This window comes from Halichoerus grypus, chromosome 5 (genome assembly GCF_964656455.1).
Source record: "Halichoerus grypus chromosome 5, mHalGry1.hap1.1, whole genome shotgun sequence".
In the NCBI taxonomy this organism is placed as follows: domain Eukaryota; kingdom Metazoa; phylum Chordata; class Mammalia; order Carnivora; family Phocidae; genus Halichoerus; species Halichoerus grypus.
In genome coordinates this window covers 86098739-86124548 of record NC_135716.1, presented here as the reverse complement: position 1 = coordinate 86124548, position 25810 = coordinate 86098739, and the positions used below count along the sequence as shown (strand labels likewise).

Below are 25810 nucleotides of genomic sequence, written 5' to 3'. Positions count from 1 at the left end.
ACTATTTCTTAGAGAAATAAAAAGATAAGACATAATCCTAAAAAACACAGTTGAAAATTATCCTGAACTAAACTGTATAAATTAAGATTCCTGACTTCCACCTCTGATTTCCACTCAAAAATACTACAATCTCCTGACTCAAGAGGTAAATAATAATCCTGTGCTCATGACATCATAAGCACATAGTTTGGTAATGACTGTGAGAAGGTAGGGGGTAGGCAGGGATGAAGGAAAACAAGTCAACTGAAAGAACAAGGTTGGAAGAACAAGCATGTGATCCTTTGTTTATTAAATGTGAACACTGCTCCCCATTCCTTTTTTTTTTTTTTTTTAATTGGCCATATTTTCAAACAACTTTAGTTCAGGAGGAAAAAAACCTGACAGTTTTTTAGCAGAGCTACTATCTGGAAGAGCCTCTACAAAGCCCAAGTCCTCTGAAAAAGCCACCTTCATCTTCAACAATGCAACATAACACAATAGGATTCCTCCAGATACTGTGAGTAAAGACTCATTCTAACTACAACATAGGCATCATCTATAAATCACTTAGGCATAAGGCAAACAGCCCAAGTGGCCACATTGGACCTGTACAGATTTTGAAAAGAAACTGGTCTTCGTTAACATCCTCATATCATCCAGTCTTAATTATCCATAAATGGATTATCCAATTTACAGGATTTCTGAGGCATAATCTTTAAACCAAGTTTGACTGTTCTTCACCAACAGTATACCCTCCTCACCATCAGGTAATATAGGCTTAGAAATGCAAATTCATTTCAACATCAGTATGATCCTCAAAACATTAAAATAAATCTGGCTTAAAAAAATGATGCATTTTCAAACCAAGAAATTTTAATACTAAATTCTGAATTACTTATACTACTATACCCTACAATACCAGAGATAACTGAAAGGTAAATGCACTTAAAACATGATACTGTCCTTACCATTAAGTTCTTGAGGATAATGCAGCCACAGCCCACAGGCTATGTGAGACAGACACAAACAGAGCTCAGCATAGTGAGTAAGGTGAGTAAGGTGTGTGAATACAAAAACTTCTACAAGAAATCCTATGTCTCCTGGGTGATCCCTTTAGGCCAAGATGGTCCAGAAGAGAAACCAAAGAGTTACAGTGTACCGGTGCCTGCCTGACTCCTTGCCCCTGAGTTCCTGGACCAGAAGGCTCACTACTTCTCATTAAATCCATCCTTTGTTCAAGGATCTACAATGACTCTATTGACCCTTCCATCAACACCCAACAGAGTCTGGCCTCTGAGTCCCCTCCACCCTCTTGCCTGTTCTACCCATGACTTGACCACCCACATTCTCTCCAGTCCCTCTCATTTATTCCCCCAACAAACACAACTTAGTCATTCATACCATCACTGCACACTGTACATTCTATACTTTCTGCCTGAAGACCTTATATTTTCTTTTACTCTTAACACAGAATAGCTATTTCATTTACTTGAATGCTCACACATATTTCATAGATAAGGATGGACAAGTAAATTGTCCAAATCACATAGTCAAGACTTAACCAAGGTCTACCTAACTCCATTGGCCATGCCTCTTTATGACTCTAATCCACAGCCTCCAAGTCCATTTCAAATTTTGCTGATTCAGAAGTCTTCCCTAATTAATTTCACAGACTCTGTTACTTCACAAGTTTCCTAGCCTTTACATATTCCATTTGTAGCACACTGAACTTGGTTTTGTTTATATGCTGTGTCCTAATGTTAAAGCTTATAACAGTGTGCCTTCCCATTTATATACACCACCTTCCACAACCCTACCCCTGTCCCAAGAGCAAGGACACTTGTTTTTATATCTTTTCTATCTTTCCAAAGCCTGTCACTGGAGCTTGGAGACAGCTTCATCGGCAAGAGTGTTCAATCATTATTCAGCAAGGATTCCTTACTTAAAAAAAAAACAAAAAAACAAAAACAGGGGCACCTGGGTAGCTCAGTCAGTTGACCATCTGACTCTTGGTTTCAGCTCGGGTCATGATCTCAGCGTTGTGAGATCGAGCCCCGCGTCAGGCTCTGTGCTCAGCGTGGAGTCAGCTTGAGATTCTCTCTCCCTCTCCCCCTGCCACTCCCACTCATGCTCACACTCTCTCTCTCAAATAAATACATGAATCTTAAAAAAAAAAAAAGACAAGAAAACTTTCTTCTATCATATTAAAAAATCAACTGAATTTAGGCATTCATAAAACTGCCCTGCATCCATATTCCAGTTATACAGATTTTAATTATCTGAATTTATCAGGGCCTGTTGAGAAGATTTCATAGCTCCTAAGTTTCCACAGGGAAGACACTGCTGAAGCCACACTTCAAAGCACTGTCTCAGGATCTTCCCTTGATGGGATGAATGTCTGGGGTCAAAGAGGAGGTACTCCTTACAAGGAGCCTCACAAGGATCTGCCAGGATCCTAGCATGCTTAAGCATCCTTGAGAAGCTCGAAAACTTTACAACTGGCCCTTAGTGCCCCCATAACAATCTGAAATTTTATTTTTAATACTGTTACTCCATCATGATTTACTTGGTCACATATATTGAATCTCAAACCCCAAACAACCCCTTCTGAGAAATAGGAATAGTGCTAGACTATTAGGCTGCCGTAGGCTTATTCTTACTTATTCAACTGCTTCAATTCCCACCCCACCAGGCACCAAATAATGAATGTAGGGGAAGGTGATATAAATAGAAATAAATACATTTTCTGCCTGGAAGCTCTTTTCTTTTCTTATACTCCTAACAAAGAATAACTACTTCATTTGCTTGGATGCTCATACATATTTTATAAATAAGGATGGAGAAGTAAATTGTCCAAGGTCACATAGTAATGCCATAATCAAGATTTGAACCAAGTTCTATTTAACTCCATAGCTCATGCCTCTTTATGACTCTAATCCACAGCCTCCAATTTTGCTGATTCCAAAATCTTCCCTAATTTATCTCATTGATATAAATAGAATTTCCCAGACATCACTAATATTGGCATCAACCGACACACAAATTAAAACAATTATTAATAGTCAACAGACTCTGGGAAGGCGTTTCTGATTTTTAAAAATTTGGTTTTACCCTCCAAATCAAATCTTTTTTCAACAGGGGTCCCCAGAAGTAGATTAAGGAAGTAAAGCTTCAGGAATATTTCCAAGTTGTTGGTGACCTAACTCCACCAAGTCCAACTAACAATTACCATTCATTACTGTTCAGCCTGCCTTATACAAGTCAGCAGACAGCCCTTTCCCTGGCAAAGGTTTACATTTTTTTTCCACAAAGGAGTCTCTGGCATTAAATGAAAGGGATAAGTCAAGTCAGGCAACAACAAAAAATTAGTAATAGTTTGGAAATTATCTTCCTTCCATCTTTCCTTCCTGTTTGGATGCTTAATGCCCAAAGTGGATTTCTGTTCAATTCTAAATTATTCATGTTAATGGATAATCATCAGCAGAAAGGTGCTGATAATCCAAAATGGAAAAAAAATCAAAAAATAATCTATTTCAGTTTTGGAAGATCTTTTCAGCATATTTACCTTCTCAATTATTCCTAGCATGAGCTAACATTTGTATTCATTTGCGATCACTAAGTACATAGTAACTGGCCACTTACTCAGGGAGGTGCTCTGCGGCATGCGGGGTAGCTAGTGGAAATTAGAACAAGACTGGTATTCACACTCCAGATGAGCAACATCAATTTCATTTATTTTACAGTGCTGTTCAGCTTTCAAAATATCAATAGACTAGCACAGCAGGTTGGCTCCTAAACTTTAAAAGAACTGTTCAGAAGAACAATGAGGACAAAGAGTATAATTGTTTGCCTATAATGTATTCATTTGTAAATTATGCACAGCAAATGGTTAATTAGAAGTCTGAGTGTCCCTAGTCACCCGGCATAAGTTCCTGCTGTCTTCTCCACCCCAAGAGGAATGCAGCCTCGTTCACTAGGAAAGAAATTTTCTAAATGTTTTTCAAAAATCTGGGATTTGCTATCTATCTTTTTGGGCTAGCCTTACCACTACCTCTTCTTATCCTTTTCTACCTTAGAAATAGATTCTGAAAGACAAAGGGATCCAACCTCCTCAAGGACCTCCTAAATATGCAGTATGACAAGCCAAAGACTGAAAAATTACCAGCTTCTGGTTGTTCTCAAAAGCATTTTACACAGTTATAAAAATATGAGGGAAAAAAAAGTCAAAGTCCTGCTAATTCTTGCTTTTGCATTTATGAAAAGGAACCCCCCTGAAAAGTGTGGGGAGACTCTTTTACATAAAATTTCACCAGTCCACTTCTTTCAACTTAATTTCTGTATCTGTATCGTGCCCAGAGGAACCGCCTAGGTTAGACAGACTACCTAGACGAGAGGGAGGGAGTGGGGGAGGGAGACGGAAAAAGACTCAGGGAGACTCAGGGAGACTCAGAGAGACTCAGAGCTCTGGTCCTTGTGAGCCGACAAGCTAAAAATACGCCGGCCCAGTAAACAAATCCCATTCCATCCCGACCGGAGCCACACCGTTAACCTAGTAATTATGAGAAGAGGAGTGAGATCACGCAGACCCCGGCTTACTCATCAGCAGCTTCTAAAGTTTCCATCGGCTCATGGCAACTTTTCTTTTTTCTAAAGTTCATAAGCCTGCCCTAGAATCAATCTCTCTCTCTCTCTCTCACACACACACACACTTTTTCGCTCCCTTCCTCCATTACTGGACGCACCTCAGTTTGGCTACCTATAGGGGAGAACAAGCTTGTTTTCTTTTCGTTGTACTTTTATACTGAGACTTTACAATGAACTTTATCCTACTGTGGGGGTAGGACGGGCAGGGGGTAGCCTGCACTCTGAACCACCTTAAAACTCCACCACCCCTCCCCGAAAGTCTCGCTGACAAGGGGGGGACCGTCCAAACTGCCCAGCACAGCTCAGGAAGGGAGGCCGGGAACGGGGGTGGGGGCTAGGAACGCGGGACGCAGGTGAAAGGGAGGAGTAACGGGGAGAAGGTCGGGACGAAGCAAGGCACAGTCGGGGCGTGCAGGGGGTGCCGGGAGGCAGTGGCTCTGGGAGAAATATAATCAGAAAGGAGAAGGGGGACAGTGGAGATCAGAGGGTCAGAGTTTGGGAGTCTGAAGAGGCGGGAGGGACGGGAGCAGACGGGGGGAGGGTGACAGGGCAGGGGGCTCCGTTACCCTCGCGGCTCCCGGGGCAAGGCCCTAGGCCGGGGCGGAGCGCGGGGCCCGGCCGCCTCTCCTCATTCCTCGGCTGTGACCCCGGGGTCCGGCTGGCCCCTCCCCCGACGACGATGGAGGCGGAGGCGGAGGCGGTGGCGGAGACTGCGACCGCGGCTGTTGCTCCGCACAGGATCAGGAGCTGGAGCCAGACGGCACTGATCAGGACTGGCCTCCCCCAGTGGCTTTTTGCCTGCTCCACACCCCGTCGCCACTCCGACTCAGGCGGCTGGTTCAGGATCGGTGGCTTTCGGCCGTCCGGCCGGAAACTAGCGCCAGTTTCCGGCCGGAGCGGGTTGGTGGTGACACCTAAGCCGCCCCCAGGCCTCCTCCTGCCGGCCCCGCCCCGTAGCAGCCCCGCTTTTAGCGCCGCTCCCCTGGCTGCGGCCGGTTTGGCGCCTGCCCCGCGCGTGACCCCGTGTTTTCCTGGCCAGTGTTCTTAAGGCCTCTGATCTGGAGAGTTCTTGAACCGAAGCTGGAGGGGTACAGAGGGGGCTCTTGAGACTTTGAGGTAGAGTCAGTTGGCTATAGCCCTTTGGGAAGAAGCAGAAAAAGGCGGGTAGTTCTGGAAAAGTGAGGGGTGAAAATACTTTCGAATGAGAAGACTGAAATTCTAGCTACTCTTCGCGGTCATTCTAGACTGACCAGAGGAAAATTAACAATGCTTCTCCCAGGCCGAGTCTCCACCCAGGTTTGCAGTCTTCTTCCGTCACTCGTGAAGTGAACATACCCTTCTCTGTTAACACTCAATACTTACTTGCATAATGATGACATGTCTGCCTTAGCCCAATCGAAAAAAGTTAAGTATCGCTGTTTTTATTAATGCCTTTTAACAGCATTACAGCATAATTCAATTCAAATATTTATTGAGTCCGTACTATGTGCAAGGTACTGATATTGGTGACACAGAAATGAATAAGACATAATTCCAGGCATCAGGGATCTTACACTTTAGTAAAATACATGAAACTATATTATATAAAACAGAACTCACATGTGTGCTATGTGAGTAACAGTGGGCTATGGCTATGAGAACATAAACTTCAGCATATAGCAGACCTTCCATATTTATTGAATGAACAAATAAAAATTAGGAGAATGTGGGCTACTTCTAGTAAGAAGAGCCATTTAATCAAACACAAAATGGGGCCAGCCCCTGCTATAACCTGACCAAAGAAATCCTAAATTTTATTTTTTTTTAAAGATTTTATTTATTTATTTTGACAGAGAGAGAGACAGCGAGAGAGGGAACACAAGCAGGGGGAGCGGGAGAGGGAGAAGCAGGCTTCCCAGTGAGCAGAGAGCCGGACATGGGGCTCGATTTCAGGACCCTGGATCATAACCTGAGCCGAAGGCAGACTCTTAATGACTGAGCCACCCAGGCGCCCCAAGAAAGCCTAAATTTTAATTCAGATTCCTAACATTGTGGCACCTGATCTGCATATTAAAAATGTTTATTGTCTAAATTGTGCCCAACAAATACTGTACCACAGTCAACTTTTCCCCTCAGTACTTCCTGAGGTCCTCAGTTTCTTTCTTTTTTTTTTTTTAAGATTTTATTTATTTATTTGACAGGGAGAGACACAGCGAGAGCAGGAACACAAGCAGGGGGAGTGGGAGAGGGAGAAGCAGGCTTCCCGCCAAGCAGGGAGCCCGACGCAGGGCTCGATCCCAGGACCCTGAGATCATGACCTGAGCTGAAGGCAGACGCTTAACGACTGAGCCACCCAGGCGCCCCGAGGTCCTCAGTTTCTAAATGGGAAGGGTGGAACGTAGACATTTTGGAATTATCCAGGTCAGGACTAGAAAATGGACATCTGAAACAGGAAACTGCCTAGACAGGCAGCTATATCTCCTGGGGACACCCAAGATTGAGAGTTGATTTAGGGCTGGGCTAAGGCCATACCAAGGCCAAGCAGGTCAGACTGCCTTGCAGGAGGCACACCCAGGACCAACAGTACAAGTTGGAAAGCAGAACCATTTGGCCTGGGCTTCAAGCATCGGGGGACTGCAAATTTGGGCTACTGTTCAGTGGCAAATTTGAGGAAGAGGGTAAAATGAGACTTGGTCATCTAAGTTGATTCTAACTGAACTCCATTGATCACAACCACCCCTTGCTAGCTAAATCTGAGGTAGGAGAACAGATCCACAGATGAGGAGCCTAAAAAATCTAAAGTTATCTTGTTTCACCAAAGCCCTCCCAGGACGAGATTTCGCTAATCTGTTGACTGTGTCTTTCCAGTCTTAACTCCACTACCACCACCTTATTAGAACCAGGTACGGAGTTCAAAGACACTCTCCACCCTCATTACAAGGCAGACTCTTACTTTTGGCAGTGACCACAAAAAGTTTCCAAATTTGAAAGCTGGGCCAAACTCAATTAAGTAACCACAAATTTACAGGCTTGCCTGGAAATTTAGGGGCCAGGAAGGGATGGGGTTGCAGTTGTTTTGTGCCTGTTTCTTGCTCTGACCATCCATCACTCATTGTTGTTTGTGCAATTGCTCAATGGGCTGCTTGTTTTGGGTCAGCCCAGGCTATGTGGGTAGCAGTGTGGTCAGCCAGGCTGGGAGCCAAGCCACCTGGATTCTGGTCCCAGCTCAGCCAGCCCCTAAGCCATTAAGTGACTCCCTTCCTATTCCTATGTGTCAGTTTCTCTGCCTAGAAACTGGGGACCTCTTCTGTAGTGATCTGCAACCATTTGGGCTGTCACTATGCTGAATGTTCAGAAGCAGCTGTCTGATGTCGCTGTCAGTTGCCAGAACACAGCTGATTATTTTTTGCTGCCAGGTAAAAGAATAGTAAAAGAAAGAAAGAAAGAAAGAGCAGCACAGAAAATTCTACCAGTGTACCAGCAACACACCGTCATCTGTCATTCAGTACTATGTTCTCTTCCATCCTAAGGCCTGTTTTTGTTTACTCATTTTAGCAATCTGAAGGGATGCTCCAAGGAGTTCCCTGAGTTTTCATTTCACTTTAAGCAAGAGCAGGGAAAAAAATGGAACTTTGCATTTCACCAGAAAAACTAAAAGGAGCGACTATTTCAACACCAGCTAATGGATAGAGTAAGGGGAAATGTTCAGAGAAAGCTATTTTGCAGCTAACCAGGAAAAAAGAAAAAAAAAATAGTAATTGTTGCATTTATATGCTTTTGTGGTGGAACAGAAAACCAAACCAAAATAACTTCCTTTTCACTACCACCACTGTAATTTAAACCATGGGTTCTGTGGAGTTTCAAAACAGCGTACTATATGTGCCTAGGAACCTCAGACTGAGAATTTTGGGGATTGAAAACCAAGAGTCTAAAATTTTTTTTAAAAGATTTTGTTTATTTATTTGACAGAGACACAGAGAGAGAGCACAGACAGGCAGAGCGGCAGGCAGAGGGAGAGGGAGAAGCAAGCTCCACAATGAGCAGGGAGCACAATGCGGGGCTCCATCCCAGAACCCTGAGATCATGACCTGAGCTGAAAGCAGCTGCTTAACCGACTGAGCCACCCAGGTGCCCCTAAATATTTTTTTAAATATACACAATTTGGGGCACCTGGGTGGCTCAACTGGTTGAGCATCGGCTCTGAATTTTGTCTCAGGTCATGATCTCGGGGTTGTGGGATCGAGCCCCACATCCGGCGCTGCTCAGCAGGGAGTCTGCTTGAGATTCTCTTCCTCTTCCTCTGTTTCTGCCCCTCTCCCTGCTGATGCTCTCTCTCTTTCTCTCAAATAAACAAATAAATCTTTAATAATAAATAAATAAAATAAATATCCACAGTTCTTTTTCTTTTTTAGGTATAAAATTGTCATACAACATTATATCAGCTTCAGTTGTACAGCATAATGATTCAATATTTGTGTATGTTGTGAAACGATCACCACAATAAGTCTAGTAGACATCCATTACCATAGTTGCAATCTTTTTCTTGTGATGAGAACTTTTAAGACTCTCTTAGCAACTTTCAAATATGCAATACAGTGTTGTTAACTGTAGTTGCTATGCTTTGCATTATACCCCCAGGACTTACTTATTTTATAACTGCAAGTTTGTATCTTTTGACCCCCTTCACCTGTTGTGTCCCCCCACACACTCCTTTCCTCTGGCAACCAGCAATCTGTTCTCTGTGTCTATGAGTTCAGCTTTTTTGTTTCTTTGTTTTGTTTTGTTTGTTTGGGTTTGTTTTGTTTTGTTTTGTTTTTAGATTTCACATATAAGTGAAATCATACAGTATTTGTCTTTGAGTTATTTCACTTAGCATAATGCCCTCAAATTCCATCTATGTTGGCACAAATGGCAAGATTGCGTGTTTTTATGGCTGAATAATGTTCCAATATATATATGTTATATATAAAACATGTTTGTGTGTGTGTACACACACACACACACACACACACATATATGTATACTGCAATTTCTTTATCCATTCATCTATCGATAGACACTTAGGTTGTTACCATGTGCTTGGCTATGGTAAATAATGCTGCAGTTAACATGGGGTGCATATATATTTTTGAATTAGTGTTTTCATTTTCTTCAGGTAAATACCCAAAACTAGAATTGCTGGATCATCCTATACAGAAATAGATAAATATATAGAAATATATAAATAGAACTATAAATAGTTCTATTTATAATTCTTTAAGGAACCTCTATCCTGTTTTCCATACTGGCTCCACTAATTCAAATTCCCACCAACAGTGCACAAGGGTTCCCTTTTCTCCACATTCTCGCCAACACTTGTTATTTCTTCTTTTTGATGATAACCATTCTAACATGTGTGAGGGGATAGCTCACTGTGGTTTTTTTTTTTGTTTGTTTGTTTTTTGTTTTTTACCAGTTAAAACAAATTTTTAATAAAGCAGATAATTTTACAGTAAGGCATAAATGAAATCTTCCTAGAATTTAATAAACAGCCATTTCAAGTAATTACTGGTATTTATATTTCCAGGTATCGTGATTGCAAAAGGCAGGGATGGGTATGAATGGCCAGGCAGTAATTGGCTCTTGGTTTATTATCCTTTGATTCATTTACAATGGAATATTTGCATGTTTCCTCCAAGGGCGCTGTACCTTCTTGCTGGCCAAGACATCCAGGTCACAGCAGATTCGGGCTCGTGTAGAGGAAGGCTGGATGATGTCATCCACAAATCCTCTCACTGCAGCAGGAAAGGGGTTGGCAAACTTCTCGATATACTCTGCCTGAGCAGCTTCCACATTCTCATGCCCTTTGAAGATGATCTCCACAGCACCCTTTGCTCCCATGACTGCAATCTCTGCTGTAGGCCAGGCATAGTTGATGTCACCACAAAGGTGCTTGGAGCTCATGACATCATAGGCACCACCATATGCCTTCCTGGTGATGACTGTAACTTTGGGTACAGTTGCCTCAGCAAATGCGTAGAGAAGCTTGGCACCATGCCGGATGATGCCTCCGTACTCCTGGGCTGTGCCAGGCAGAAAGCCAGGGACATCAACAAAAGTGATGAGTGGAATATTGAATGCATCACAGAATCGGACAAAACGAGCCCCTTTCACAGATGAATTAATATCCAAACATCCTGAGGCCACCTTAGGTTGGTTGCCAACAATTCCAACGGTCCTCCCATTCATTCTTGCAAAACCAACAACGATGTTCTTGGCATAATTGGGCATGATCTCAAAAAATTCTCGCTCATCAACAACAGAGTGTATGATGTCCACCATGTTGTAGGCTTTGGTCGATTCCAAGGGGACAATTGTGTCAAGCTCTGGAACCATACGGTCACTGGGATCATGGCATTCGCAGATGGGAGCTGGGTCCTGATTGCTGAGGGGCAGGTAGTTGAAGAACTCCCGGAGATTACACAAGGCATCAACATCATTTTCAAAAGCTCTGTGGGCAACACCTGACATGGTGGTATGGGTCCTGGCACCACCAAGCTCCTCCTGAGTAACATCCTCATTGGTGACAGACTTCACAACATCCGGGCCAGTGATGAACAGGTAGGAGGTGTCCTTTACCATGAACGTGAAATCAGTTAGAGCAGGGGTATACACAGCCCCACCAGCACACGGGCCCATGATCAGAGAAATCTGAGGGATGACTCCAGATGCCAGGACGTTCCTCAGAAAGATGTCTGCATAGCCAGCCAAAGACTCTATTCCCTCTTGGATCTGTGCTCCCCCGGAGTCATTCAGTCCAATCACTGGAGCCCCCACTGTCATGGCCTGGTCCATGATTTTGCAGATCTTTTGGGCATGTGCCCCGGACAGACTACCTCCAAAAACTGTAAAATCCTGACTGAAGACATAAACCAATCTTCCATTGATTCGGCCCCGTCCAGTGACCACACTGTCTCCAGGAAACTTATTCTTCTCAGCAGCCATTCCAAAATCTGCACATCTGTGTTCCACAAACATGTCACTCTCAACAAAACTGCCAGGGTCCAGCAAAAGACTGATCCGCTCTCTGGTGGTTAGCTTTCCCACGGTTTCACGGGGCAGGAGAAGAATAAACAGATTTTTTTTTCCTAATTAAGTGCCTATCATCGCTTCCGTAGCTCTACCGATAAGATTGTGAGGGGAGAAGTACTACTATCTTCTTCTTAAAGTAAACTGACTCCTAGTGATTAAGTAACTAGTCCAAAAGTTTATAGATGTTAAGTGGTGAGTCATCTGGGACCCAGCCAGCTCCCTCTAAAAATCCAGAAGCAAAGTGGAGAGTAGTAAAGCACAATGGTGCTTATCGTCGTTTTCCCCGCCTCTCACTGTGGTTTTGATTTGTATTTCCCTCATGATTACTGACGTTGAGCAATTATTCATGTGTCTGTTGGTCATCTGCATGTCTTCTTTGGAAAAAATGTCTGTTCAAATCCTCTGCCCATTTATCAATCAGATTGGTTTTTTGCTATTGAATTGTATAAGTTCTTTATGTATTTTGGACACTAACCCCTTATTGGAGAGATGATTTTGATTTCCTTTGCTTTGCAGAAGTTTTTAGTTTGATGTAGTTCCACTTGTTTATTTTTGCTTTTGATGCCTTTACTTTTGGAGTCAGAGCCAAAAAATCATTAAGACTGATGTCAAGGAGCTTATCACCTATGTTTTCTTGTAGGAGTTTTATGGTTTCAGGTCTTAAATTCAAGTCCTCAATCCATTTTGAGTTTATTTTTGTGTATGGTGTAAGATATTTTGTGTATTGTGGTCTAGTTTCATCCTTTTTCATGTGGCTGTCCAGCTTTCCCAACATTTATTGAAGAGATTGTCCTTGCCCCCACTGCATATTCTTGCCTCCTTTGTCATATATTAATTGACCATAAATGTGTGGGCGTCTTTCTGGGCTCACTATTCTGTTCCACTGATCTATGTGTCTCTTTTTATGCCAATATCTTACTGTTTTGATTACAATAGTTTTGTAATATAGTCTGAAGTCAGGGCGCATGATTCCTCCAGCATTGTTCTTCTTTCTCAAGATTGCTTTAACTCCTCAGGGTCTTTTGTGGTTCCATACAAATTTTAGGATTGTTTGTTCTATTTCTGTGAAAAGTGCCATCAGAGTTTTGATAGGGATTGCACTGAATCTATAGATTGCTGGGGATAGTATAGATATTTTAATAATATTAATTCTGCTCCATGAGCATGGAATAGCTTTCTGTGTCTTCTTCAATTTCTTTCATCGATGTCTTATAGTTTTCAGTGTACAGGTCTTTCACCTCCTTGATTAAATTTATTCCTAGCATTTTATTCTTTTTGATGCAATTGTAAATGGGATTTTCTTAATTTCTCTTTCTGATAGTTCATAGTGTATAGAAATGCAACAGATTTTTGTATATTTATTTTGTATCTTACAACTTTACTGAATTCCTTTATTAGTTCTAACATACCTGGTTCTTTTAAAGCTAAACACATTTCTACCCTATTACCCGGCAATTCCACTCCTGGGTATTTACCCAATGGAAATGAAAACATATGTCCACAAAAAGCTTATGCATGAATATTCAAAAACTGCTTTATTCACAATAGACCCAAACTGAAAACATCCCAAATGTACCAGCAGAAAAATAGACAAATAAATTGATCAAACAATGGGACACAAGTTTTAAAAATGAACTCCCTTTAAACACAACATGGATAAATCTCAAAATCATTCATTGAGCAAAAGAAGCCACTGACAAGAAATTTGGGAAGAGGCAAAAATAATCTTGAAAATAGAAATTAAACCATGGTTGCCTATGGCGGGGGATGGGGGGAAGTGGGATTGAACTGAAAGAGGGCATGAAGAAACTTTCTAGGGTGATGGAAATGTTCTATATCTTGATGGGGTGGCTGTTACACATGTACCTCAAATTGTAGACTTAAGATCTATGCATTTCACTCTGTGAATTTCACCTCAATTTTAATTAAAAAGAGAAAGTAAATATCCTGGGTTCCTTTGTAACACTTAACCAAGTTATAAATTTACATTTACTTGTGGATTATTTTATTGATATTTGCTTCATCCATTAGATTGTGAAGCTTCATAAGATAAGTTCACCATTTTATCTCTAGTACCTAACACAGTGCTTGACCCGTGGTAGCCATTCATTAAATATTGAATGAATGGGTGAATTGACAGTTGAGAACTGTCAATAGCACATATTGACTCAACAAACAGTTGAGAACTGTTTGGTAGCACATATCAGACTCTTAGTAGAGTCACATCCAATGGGTGCCTGGGTGGCTCAGTCGGTTGAGCATCCAACTCTTTATCTAAGCTCAGGTTTATATCTTCAAGCCCCAGGTTGGGCTCCATGCTGGGTGTGGAGTCTAGTTTTAAAAAAGAGAGTCACATCCAGACTCATAATAGTATAACTGGGTCTCTGTATTCATAGGCCCTCTATCTGTCTGTGTACCATTGCAAGATTATGCTTCTTAAAATATTTCATTGATATTTTCTCTCTTTTCAAGAGCTGCAAAATCATGTTGTTTACTTAACCAATGTCCATCCCCCTTTTTCCTCCTTGCTTATAGAACCCTGATTATGTTCAAGTAGACACCCTTCTGTACGTGACTATGGGCTACAAAAGAGATTCGCTCCAGTGGAGGGGTTGAGACTGCGTGGGAAGGAGATGGGTGAAACACTGACAGATCCAAGCCAATTATGAGGCTACATTCCCCTTGTCAGTGCTTGGTTTAGGCATGTGATAAAGTTCTGACCAATGTGAGATTCAAGAAAATATGCTTGACTTCCTTGCTCTTACAAAGAGACACAGAGAAATAAGAAAAGACTCTCTGCTGCTGCTGACTGTTGTTGGATCTGGAACTGCTATGCTGGTCAAGGGACAAGCTGACATACTAAGGATGGCCGAGCAAAAAGATGAAAAGAATCCGGGTCTTGGGTGAACTGCTGAATTAGCCAACCCTGAGGAGTCCTCCTTGGAATTCTTATTATATGACAAAACACGTCTTCCTTATTGCTTAAGCCATTTTGAATTTAGTTTTTCTATTATCTGTAACCAAAAGCATCTCAACTAATAAAAACCCATCAACAGCTCCTCAATATCTATAGGATAAAGTCAAAATTCCTTAGTCTGCCCTGTAAGATCCTATACAATCTGACCCCAGCCTAGTCCTAACTCCAGAATATGGCTTGCCCATTTCCATCTCTACATTTGTGTTCTACATCCTTTACCATCAGTGGTGTGCTGGTAAATACTAACAACCAGCTTTCCAGGAGGAAAAAATCCCAAGTTTTAGCATTTACCAATTTCCATGGTGTAAATATGCCTATCCCTGACAATTTCATGCTACTAATGTGATGTCAGTGAACATGGAGTTGGAAAGGAGATGTGCAATTAGCACTAGCCAGCCAGTAATAGCACACCACCACGCTACCACCAGCTTTCTCTCCTCTGGCCGTTAATTTTCTCCCTAGAGTTCAAGGCCCAACCTGTATCATCTCCTTTTGACTCCCTATGAAATCCCAAACTATGAATGTCTTTACCAATTGGAATCTGACAGTTGCCTTGAATTGTTTTTCACAGGTACTTTCTAATAAGTCAACTATTTAATCAACGAATGAAAAAAACCTAGGAATAATAAAACAGCAAGAGAGAAGAGTTCAGTTGACACCGGTTTTGTTCCTGCAGCTTCCAAAGGGTTCCTAGCATTAGAGATTAGGGGAACTCTGGTAGAAAGTCCCTGCTGCCAGGCCCTATGAGCACTAAAGATCACGGGAGGTACTTTGTTGTAAATAGGACTTATCAGCTCTCAATTATTGCAAGTGCTAGTTCCCGGGAGAGCTGTGTTAGGACATTATCTAAAGGGCTCTTGGCAAGATTGGGCGTGTTCCTATTCTGGTCCTGACAAATCCCCTGAGGATGTAAGGATGGGCTTCTTTGGCCATCAGAGGCCTAGCAACAGGTAGGTAAGGAAGAGAAGCCCGTTCCTGAGGCTTTGAAGACAGTAAGTGCAACCTTACCTGATTGCAATGCCAGCCAGGTGGGTCAGCTTCATCTCTACCTCACAGGTGACACACCCTCAGCTTTGGAGGAAAAGCAAATAGGCTGCCAAAACATTGGCTGAGGCAGTGAGGAGAGGCTGGGCAATGGAGTGACTAAGTCACTGTGTCCCCTGACTAGGTCAGCACTGGGAGGCAGGCCAAATTCAGGCTACTGGAAACTGACAGAACATTCAGGCGATAGAAGATGTGAAACTGCACCAAACTGCCCCTTTTTATGTGACTAATGGTGCACATTGAGCTCTATAGGTACTGCACACTAAGAATGTTTTCTAAATTATAAATATATGCTTTTTTCCCCTGCATTAGAGAGCTCTGGGATCGAGTGACTATGTCTAACTGGCACCTACTAGAATCTTTCTCAGTGATGTGCCCTCTGTCTATCGCTTTCCAGGTTACTGAAATGATCAGCGTTAATTCCCACATTACTTATGGTCTTGGACAAGCCTGCTCATCATAGCAACTCCTCAGAGAGAAGTAAACAGATGATAGTTTTTTCAGCTGGAAAACAATCTGGAATTGAAAAATGTCACCATGACTTAGGTTACCTTACCCTAGTGTGTTAGGGAACCTTCCCAATTGAAGAAGAGATGAGACCATAAGGTCAGAAGAAATTGGTGGAACAAGACCAAGAACTAGTGAGGGATCTATGGGTGAGTAAAGTACTATAGGAGCACCTAAGAGAAAAGTATAAGACCTGAGGGACATTTAAAAAGAAAGCATTGACTAGGGGAAGAGAAAGGAAAGCAAACTGAAGGGCTGAATAATGAGACCCAGTTAGATGAAGGTCACAAGCGCTAATCAGGGATGCTGGCCCTGCCACAATTTTTAAGTGGGCTAGCTCCCCGCAGGTGGTGCCCTTCTACCCCTCCCCCGGGCCGGAGATCACACACAATTGGCAGCTCTGCTCTTAGTTGCCAGTAAATGATACTGAATATAGCACCAGACCGCTTGCCTTCTTGTCTAGATCCTCTACAGGAGCAACAAAAGCTCAACGAAACGGGAATTAATACAATTCAGTGAATTCTGTCGATATTTTTAAGTGCTCACCATGCATAAGGCATACAAAGATACAATCACCACCCTTAGGGAGCTTTCATGAGCAAGAATAAGCCTCAGTAATCCAAATCCTTCTCTGCTTGACACATGTCCTTCACCTTATCCAGGAAGGAAGATGGAAGGTGATGTAGACTATAAAAAGACAATGTGGCCTTTGACTACAGACATTCATTCCTGAAAGAAGCTGAAAGAGCCGATTATTGCTACCCACACAGTACACTTTGTCGTTGATTTCCTACTTCCTACAAGACTTTCCTTTTGATCTTTAGTTTCCTCCTCCCCTCCTTCTCTAGATGAATAGTATTTACCGGCCTTTATGCAGCAAACAGCTTCTAACATTCAGAAAGAGCCGATGACCGTTACTTACCACGGAAGCACAACCCAGTGAGTTGGTGTTGCTCTGGCCTATTCCAGGGGGTATCCTTACCACTGAACAAACACAAAACTACAGTTAGATTACACTGCAGATTCGGCTTATTACTAGGGTCCCTGCTTAAACCTAGGCTAGTTGTTTGGTTTTTTTGTTTTTGGTTTTTAATGTCTGAATCCATTGTCAATACCTCTATGTTGAGTTGTTACATCTTTTCTCCACAACCACAATCTTAGCTCATTACCTCTGACCTAAACTACTGTAAAATAACTCCACAACTGTTCTCTTGCCTTTAATCTCTCTCTTCTCTTACAACCCTTCATGTCTTGCCTAAACTAAGGTCTAATTGGGGCACCTGGGCAGCTCAGTTGGTTAAGCTCAAGTCTTGATTTCAGGGTCGTGAGTTGGGCTCCACGTTGGGTGTGGAACCTACTTTAAAAAACAAAATAAGGGGCACCTGGGTGGCTCGGTTGGGCGTCTGCCTTCGGCTCAGGTCGTGATCCCAGTGTCCTGGGATCAAGCCCTGCATCGGGATCCCCGCTAAGCGGGGAGCCTGCTTCTCCCTCTCCTTCTGCAGTTCCCCCTGCTTGTGTTCTCTCTCTCAAATAAATAAATAAAAATCTTAAAAAATAAAAAATAAATAAAACTAAGGTCTGGTCAATCATTCCCCTGCTTGAAAGCCTTCAGTTGTCCTTGAAGAGAAATTTATCTACTGCCAATAATAATAATTATTGTAATAATTATTACTGTTATAAATACCTGATCATATGAAATAAAATATTATAACTATAATTACATTTATTATAATATACTTATAATAATAAGTATTACTATTATTTTAAATGTGGTTGGTACTAAACATCCCTGAGGGACTAAAAGAATTTAGAGAGATTATAGATTTCTTTGGGACCACTGTGTAAACTGAGAGAGAAAATATTGTCATTTAAAACCAAAACTGACTATTGATGCTGCCTTTTAAAGGAGATGATATAATTCATAGAACGAAGAAAACATTCCTCTCCCTTTCTCCTTTCCCTCTCAGAACTGGAAGAAGGGAGTGGTGGCCATTGCAAGCATCTGTCAGTTCTTCTGAGTCTCAGGATGAGAACTGAAATAGATAATCCATAATTCAGAAGGACACATTAATGTGTCCTTGGCTATAATGAAATAAGGAAAATCAAATTATAAAAGGGAAGCCCCATGGTCAGGAAAATGAGGAGTCTTTAACGGGAAAGAAAGGACCAAGCAATACGACAATATAAAACTTCCCCAATGCCTCCAAGCCTTCAGCAAAGCCTAACACATACGCTAATATCCTACGTGAAGAGTATTTTCTGGGGAAAATGAAAGAAGTTGTTTTACATCTTGGGGCAATGTGATGCAAAAGAGCAATTGCACAGTAGGGACCATGAAATGATACACCCATTGAACCAATCAGTAACAAGGAAAAGCACAAGGCCCACGTCCCCCCACCCCCAGAATCCCTGGAGTGGAGGAGGGGGCTCTTAACCCTGCAGGAGAATGGGCTTCAGGCAGTTTCCTTTGAATCTCACCAGAACCTTCACACCATCCTGGGTTACAATTTGATGAGAGGTATGTATTCCCTTTTTACTCTCTCTCCCTGTGAGTTTGACAGGGGCCCTGTGTGGTGCTCTGTGCCCACCAAATAAATACTTATGTGATGATGGTGTTGACATTCATTTTTCATTTTCCTTTCATTTAAAATGGTCTGCTCAGAGGCCTGGTCCATCATGCAGTTTCTGGTCCCCCAGCTGTGGCCAGCAAGCAGTGTTCTCCCTTCAAGTGGGAATGCTGCTGGGGCCACTGCCCCCAACCCAAGGGGTGGAATCTGCCACAAACCCTGAGAACAGTTCCGAAGGCCTTCTCCTCAGTAAAAAGAAAACACTGTGTCTCTTCCCAAGACTTACTGCCACCCACGCTCTTTCTTCCGTGACCGGCCTCCCATGGGTAAACTTTGCTAATAAGAAAGGTCCCAGATAATTAGTAGAGGGAATTGGAATCAAAGAGAGAAATAATGGAAGACACCATCCTTGTGTCCTATTTAGTAAAACTAGTATCTGAGCAGAACAATAGGCAGCTTCTGTGTGTTCGGAGTAGAGACAATAGACCAGAAAAGAGGCAAAAGACAAGGACAGGGGATTAGTAGTAAAGTAGAAATTATAAAGGGTGATTCCCAGGTGACAGATCATACCACCTTCAGGCTCATACAAGGGGCCTCTCTACTCTGAGCCATGAACTTGAAAAGGCACCATTCTGACCTTCTTCTGGCCTTATCTCTCCCCATAGGATGAGAAGTCTATAGAATCTGAAGACAGGCACATCCGGAGGCCAGGAACCCTTTCTAGAGCACCCTCTGGATACCTGGGAGTCTGGAATTCCCGGTCCAAATATTCTGAGCCAGCTTCCAGGGCCTCTTCCCTGGGTCTGGATTCCTGAGGGTGAACATTATCAGCAATGGGCCGGCTCACCCCACACTGCCATATTCCAGGCTGCAACCCCAGGAGTCCGATAATTCTAAATTTGAACCTGGCCTTCCAAGTTATTATGAAAATATATTTGTCAAGGCAGGATAAAACATATTTTATCTAACAACTTGTTAGCTTTTAAATATTTAGACATACGGTATATGGGGTCTCTATTTATACTCTTGCCCCAAGCCCCACAAATGTCAGAGGTGGGCCTATTTAAAATAAAAAGGGCTTGGAATTAGAGAACTATATATTTAAGGAAACATATGTGGGAGCTCCCCTCTACTTGCGAGATGGGATGCTGCCCGATTCATGAATCACTTAATAAAATCAACTTGACCATCAAATTAAAAAAAAAGAAAAATATTCTTCTCTGCTATTGATTAAAAGCCTTGACTACAGGGCGCCTGGGTGGCTCAGTCGTTAAGCGTCTGCCTTCAGCTCAAGTCATGATCCCAGTGTCCTGGGATCGAGCCCCGCATCGGGCTCCCTGCTCAGCGGGAAGCCTGCTTCTCCTTCTCCCACTCCCCCTGCCTGTGTTCCTGCTCTCGCTATCTCTCTCTCTGTCAAATAAATAAAATCTTTTAAAAAAATAAAAAAATAAAAAATAAAAGCCTTGACTACAAACCTAGATTTTTATTTACAGCTACTGATTTACCTGGAAAATTTTCTCTAAAACCAAGTAGACCCCTATCAAATAATTATCTGTATCTAAAGATCACACTTTCCCTAAAAATGCTTGGTGTAACAAAATAATTATTGGCACTTGATTTCCTAGATTCCAACAAGGGTGTGGCTCCTGGCCTCTAGCTGCCTTCTCTGGCGGAGCTCTGGTGTCCGCTGGGGCTGCTCCTTCCACCTCTTCTCCCCAGCGTGGCCTCAATCTCCCTCCTCCCACTTCCATTAGCAGGTCTCCTAATAAATAAAAATTAATATAGTTTTTAAGTACATAGTTCATATTTTTTAAGATTTATTTATTTATTTGAGAGAGAGAGAGAACACGTGCGCGCACAGTGGGAGGAGCAGAGGTAGAGAGAGAATCCTCAGGCCGACTCCCGGCTGAGTGCCGAGCCTGTCAGGGGCTCAATCCCAGGACCCTGAGGTCATGACCAGAGCTGAAATCAAGAGCGGGATGTTTAACCGACTGAGCTACCCAGGCGCCCCAAGTACATAGTTTAAAAGATTTTTTTATTCAATAGCAAATGAATTGACTCTTTTATATTCCTTTCTCCCAAAAGGAAAAAAAAAAAAAAACCCTAACAATTTTTTTTAAGTAATTCAGATTCTTTTTCCCCCTTTGGGTCATATACTTTAATAGGAAACATGTTCCATTTTGCTATATCAAGTAGTGTATTGTGAAGGCTTTCAGTGTCTGGTTTTTTTCCAAGGGGGGTGAGGAGGAAGGCAGGCCAGGCTCAGGCAGGGTCCTAGGGGCAGGGAGGACCTGAGTAAGGTATTTACTCACGGCAGTGGGCAGGGAATGAAGCCAGAGGGTGAGCGTAAAACTCTATTTGGAGAGGTGTGGCAGGGGTTAAGTATTAATCTAGAGAAGCAAACTCTTGTCATTAAGTCCGAGAGTCAAATTCAGAGCCAAAAATAGAAGATGACATCAGAGGTCAGGAGCCCAGTCTATTTCATTCTGTAGCACTGGACCCTTTCACCTCATACCTGCCTTAATCATTGTACTGAGTTTACTGAATCCCAGAGCTCCCTTTTATGGGATAAGCAAACATGGACTAAGCCCAGGTCAGGTTTAGTGAAAAGAGCACATGATGGCACCAGCCTGGTGGAATTCAGACTCTGGTGTTCAATGAATACTTTTCAGATGATGAAATCAATCTATTAATTAGTCGATAATACTTCTGAAAAATATGTAAGATTTATTAAAATAGGCATATTGTCAGCAAACTCAGCTTTTCTCCAAGAGAGGCAGAAGGGAGACAAAGGTGTGAATGTGGACATTTAAAATTCACCAACATTACAGACAGAGTGATTTCTCTAGACCTTTCCCTTGCCACCAAATACACCATCTAACCCAGTCATTTAGCAACAACAATTTCTTATTCAAAAATGAAGAAAAATCTAGGCTCTCTCTCTCCCCCTACCCCCACCCCCTCTCTTTTTATTATTCCTTCTGCTTCCCAGCCTGAGTCTGGAGCTCAGAATGAAAGTAATGAGTCAGGGTTAGCCCACAGTCTTCACCTGTGACAAATGCTATCAAGTCGCATGCCTGAGTCTGAAAGGCACCTAACTGATCTAGCTGAGGGAACAGCTCCGCCCTTGGTAACGAGGATGGTCTAGAAGAGCTGCATCCACACGGGCTCGCATGAGCAGAGCATGTACCTCATGTGGTTCTCAGACCAGCCACAGTACATCACCTCAAACAAAGCTCATGGAAGGGCAGACAGCAGACTTGTGGGCATAAAGAGACACCACAGGCCATCTAATGACATCTTATCACCAGGGTTCTAGAACAGACCCTGCAAACCACTAACGACAGATGGGAGAGTCTATCCTCTGGGCGAGTCATTTAGGAGTCACTCTCCATTTACCCTCAGTTTTACTCAGCTCTCTGGTATCTCACTAGATTCATCTTATGTCCAATGGTATATACTTTGAAGAACCCAAAAGAAAAAAGAAACACCTCAAGGTGGCCTGTTACTAAAGAGTCAGGAGTCTTCTCTGAAAGACCAGAACATTTTCATCGGTAGCAGCAGCTGTGGGAACAGAAGCCACAGCTAAGAACATTAGCTTCTAATAAGATTTTATTGTTGGCCATTGTTGTGGCATGAGATTTACCACAATTAAATGACAGCCGGCAGTGGGGAACTAGAAAAGACAGAGAAACTCCTCTTTCCTGGTCTCCATTCTGAAAGCACAGTCAGGAAGTATTGACTTTAAATACGAAAAGGTATAGTAACCAGACCGAGTGACATCAACATTTCCTACTTTTTCCTACACGTGTTAGTGAGTGAAGACAGAATTTAACTTCTTTAGCTGAGAGCAATACTATTCCTTCCTAACTTTTTTTAATTGAAGTATGGTTGACACACAACGTTATAGTAGTTTCTATTCCTTCCTAGCTTTGACACATCAGTTAGTGCTCAGTGCCAGGGATATGAAAGGCAATTATTTCTCAATGGAGCACCATTATGTAGCATATTAACAGAAGCACTTTTCGAGCAATGGAATGAATATTCCATTCTACAAGTTAAATCTAGTACCTGCTTAGCTTTTCTAAGCACCCAAGCCCCTTCAAATAGAGCCATTTTCACTTTTGTTGTTAAGGATGAGACCAGGGCAAATTATAATGCCTGAGGTAACAGTCTTTCTGGCAGGAGCTTGTCCCTGATTATTGCCTCTGCACTTTGGGGAATAAAGGATCTCACAGGCTTATGAGGGGACATTAGCTTAAATAGGAAGAGAACAATAAAGAGGATAAGGGATTTGAGTACAAGGTGATAAAGCCTAGGAACAGATGGCTTGATGAAGAACACTAAAGAGGTTAGAGACGTTGATCTATATGCTGTTTTCCATGCTCTTCACAAAAGCTAGAAAAATTATTCTTGATCTTTTAGGAGTTAGCCTGAATGACATTATATGACAAGAATGGTAAAGACATAAATATAGATATTTGAGAACAAATTTCTATAATTGAGGGAAATCTCTACATATGAGTGACCTCATGAAGAAGCGACTGACTGAAACCAAGGACTGAAATATTTCCAGAATTCTTTCCAGGCTTCATCATGACTTCTTCCCACATTTGAGCTTTATTCTCACCCACTACAGACTGGCTTCTTTCACACAAGAGGTAATAACAACTCCAGAGCTTCACATCTCACAATGTTCTCCACCAGAGAGCACCTGAGACCAGCTTTCCATGTCCAAGTTAAAAATCTGGAGGAAGGGCTCTGATTGGACCATATTGGGTCAAGTGACCATTGCCAGACCATTGAATTATGTCTGGTGTGGGGAATGGAGAATTATTATGTTTAGGTCAGGTGTCCAGCCCTAGACCAACAACTGTGGCCAGAGAAATAGAGTTATATAAGAACATGGAAGCCTCCGTAAGAATTATATGGTTGGACGGGGCACCTGGTACCTCAGTCAGTTAAGCGTCCAGGGTCCTGAGATCAAGCCCCAGGTTGGGCTCCAGGCTTGGTGTGGAGCCTGCTTAAGATTCTCTCTCTTCCTCTCCCTCTGCCCCTCCCCCACCACTCGCACCCTCATGCCTGCACACGCATGCTCTCTCTCTCTCTCTCTCTCAAAAAGAATTATATGGTTGGAGAAGGAGATGTGGTCAAGAGCTCATGTTCATGTATAGGGGAACAGTATAGGGGAAGCAAAGCTGGGAGAGTCTATTTATAGGGCTGCAAAGGGATCTGGAGAGCTCTGAAGCAAGAGTGGCTTTGAGTGAGAACTGGTACTGCTTCCAGTGTTCCTCAAAGGGAGGTGGAGGGAATGAAGAAGTACCCGTTCCCTCCTTTTAGAACACCTCCTTGAAGTTGCACACAACATTTCTGTTTTTCATCATTGGTCAGAATTTGGTCACATGACCACATCCAGCTGCAAAGAAAGCTTATAAATATATGATTTATTCTGGGTGGCCATTTGCCAAATTAAAATGAGAGATTATTTTGCTAAGGAAGAGGGCAGAAGGAATAGTAGAAGAAAGCTAGCAATATAGGTTATCAGCCGTGGAATGAATATTTTTTGTTTTGTCTGACTATAACAGTACTTGTTTTCTTTGGAGACATTGCTCTTTCCTACTGCAACCCTGTGATTTTGGAGAGACATGCAAATAACAGTATTCCACTTCCTTGGTCACAGAGATGAGCTCCTGACCCAGATTGTTTCAAACATAACATCTCATCCACCTTGACCTCCATGATTAGTGCAAAGATGACACATAACCCAAATTTGACCTGTCAGAGCCCCTCCTTGGGATTTTCTGACTGGATTTTTCTGAGGCTATGAGGTCCTGAGGGTATAAGCTCGGGGCTACTTAAGGCTAGGGTTGAAATATGTTGACAGTAACTTAAAAGATTAAAGCTAAGACAGAGAGAGAAGCAGAGGTGAGAAGTGATGAGAAAGAAATGAGGAGATTCCAGATGATCCCAATGCTCTTGGAGCCGGTCATCTATCTAGGAGAACACTCTACTCCCACCCTTTCTGTAGTTTGGCAATATGAGCCAATACATCCCCCTTTTTTGCTTAAGTTCATTCCATTGGGATTTCTGTAATTTGCAATCAGAAGTATATTAATATTTTTAATTTATTTAAAGATACTAATTTTTTTAAATTTCTAGACAAAGCTATACTATGTGTATAACCAGTGTATGCCATTAATCATGTGATGTGTTCCTGCTTTAAATAATCTTTAACTTTCAGGCTTCAGATAAGCAAACCAAATATATTGTATTGTAAATCAAATGTATTGTATCATATTGAGTGCCTTCTATATGTGATAGGCACCCCATTAGCTAGGTTCTGGGGGTACAAGATTAGGTCATTATCCCTGACTTTAAGGTGTTCATCCTCTGAAGGGGAGGCAGAGACGAAATAAATAATTATAATACCATAGATACATGTAATAGGTAAGCCATAGCACAAAAGTAGAGTGATCAGCTCAACATTTCCAACTTCATTTATCACAGAAGATTCCTTGTAATAATTGGCTAATTGGCTACTCTACTGTATCCTTTAGTGCTAAAAGGATAAAGGCCAAGAAAAAGTGCATTCTCTTAAAATTCCAAATTGGAAATATTTCTTTTCTTTATTACTTCCTTATGAAATATATAAATTCTATGCTTATGCTATTCTATTCTATCATGGGAAATTTTAAGTCGAAAAGTAAAGAAATTTCTTCAACTACTTTGGTGAGTTCAAATTATTAAGATGATTAATTAGCTAAGACCAAAAGAATTTCCCAGACACATTTCCATACAATTTCCTGTATGGAAAGAAAAAAGCAGGATGCCTGGGTGGCTCAGTCGATTAAGTATCTGTCTTCAGCTCAGGTCATGATAAATCTTAATAAAATCTTTAAAAAAAAAAAAAAAAAAGCTTTCTGAAGTAGCCAAAATAATATGTCAATGTCCAAATCACAAAACCATAGCTTGACATTGAATTCCTTGAGATGGGAAAAATCTATTAATTTATTAGGTAGCAGGTAATATTCAAAAATATTCA

At 42.0% G+C, this 25810-nt stretch overlaps 2 protein-coding genes across 3 annotated transcripts in view; both read right to left on the bottom strand.

Moving 5' to 3' along the window:
• The window catches only part of OTUD7B (OTU deubiquitinase 7B), an 82998-nt gene that overhangs the window by 50251 nt on the left and 6937 nt on the right, over window positions 1-25810 (bottom strand). Inside the window, exon 1 of one of the 2 annotated variants that reach the window (XM_036098366.2) lies at window positions 5190-5480. The exons of the other annotated variant lie outside the window; for it this stretch is intronic. The gene's annotated coding sequence lies outside the window, so the exon portion shown is untranslated. Of the gene's footprint in view, window positions 1-5189; window positions 5481-25810 lie in introns of those variants that run through there. 2 annotated transcript variants of the gene reach the window in all.
• On the bottom strand, window positions 10027-11704 carry LOC118539636 (propionyl-CoA carboxylase beta chain, mitochondrial). Its single transcript, XM_036098375.2, has one exon. It carries the CDS (start codon window positions 11617-11619, stop codon window positions 10249-10251), a length of 1371 nt encoding a protein of 456 aa, XP_035954268.1. The 5' UTR covers window positions 11620-11704; the 3' UTR covers window positions 10027-10248.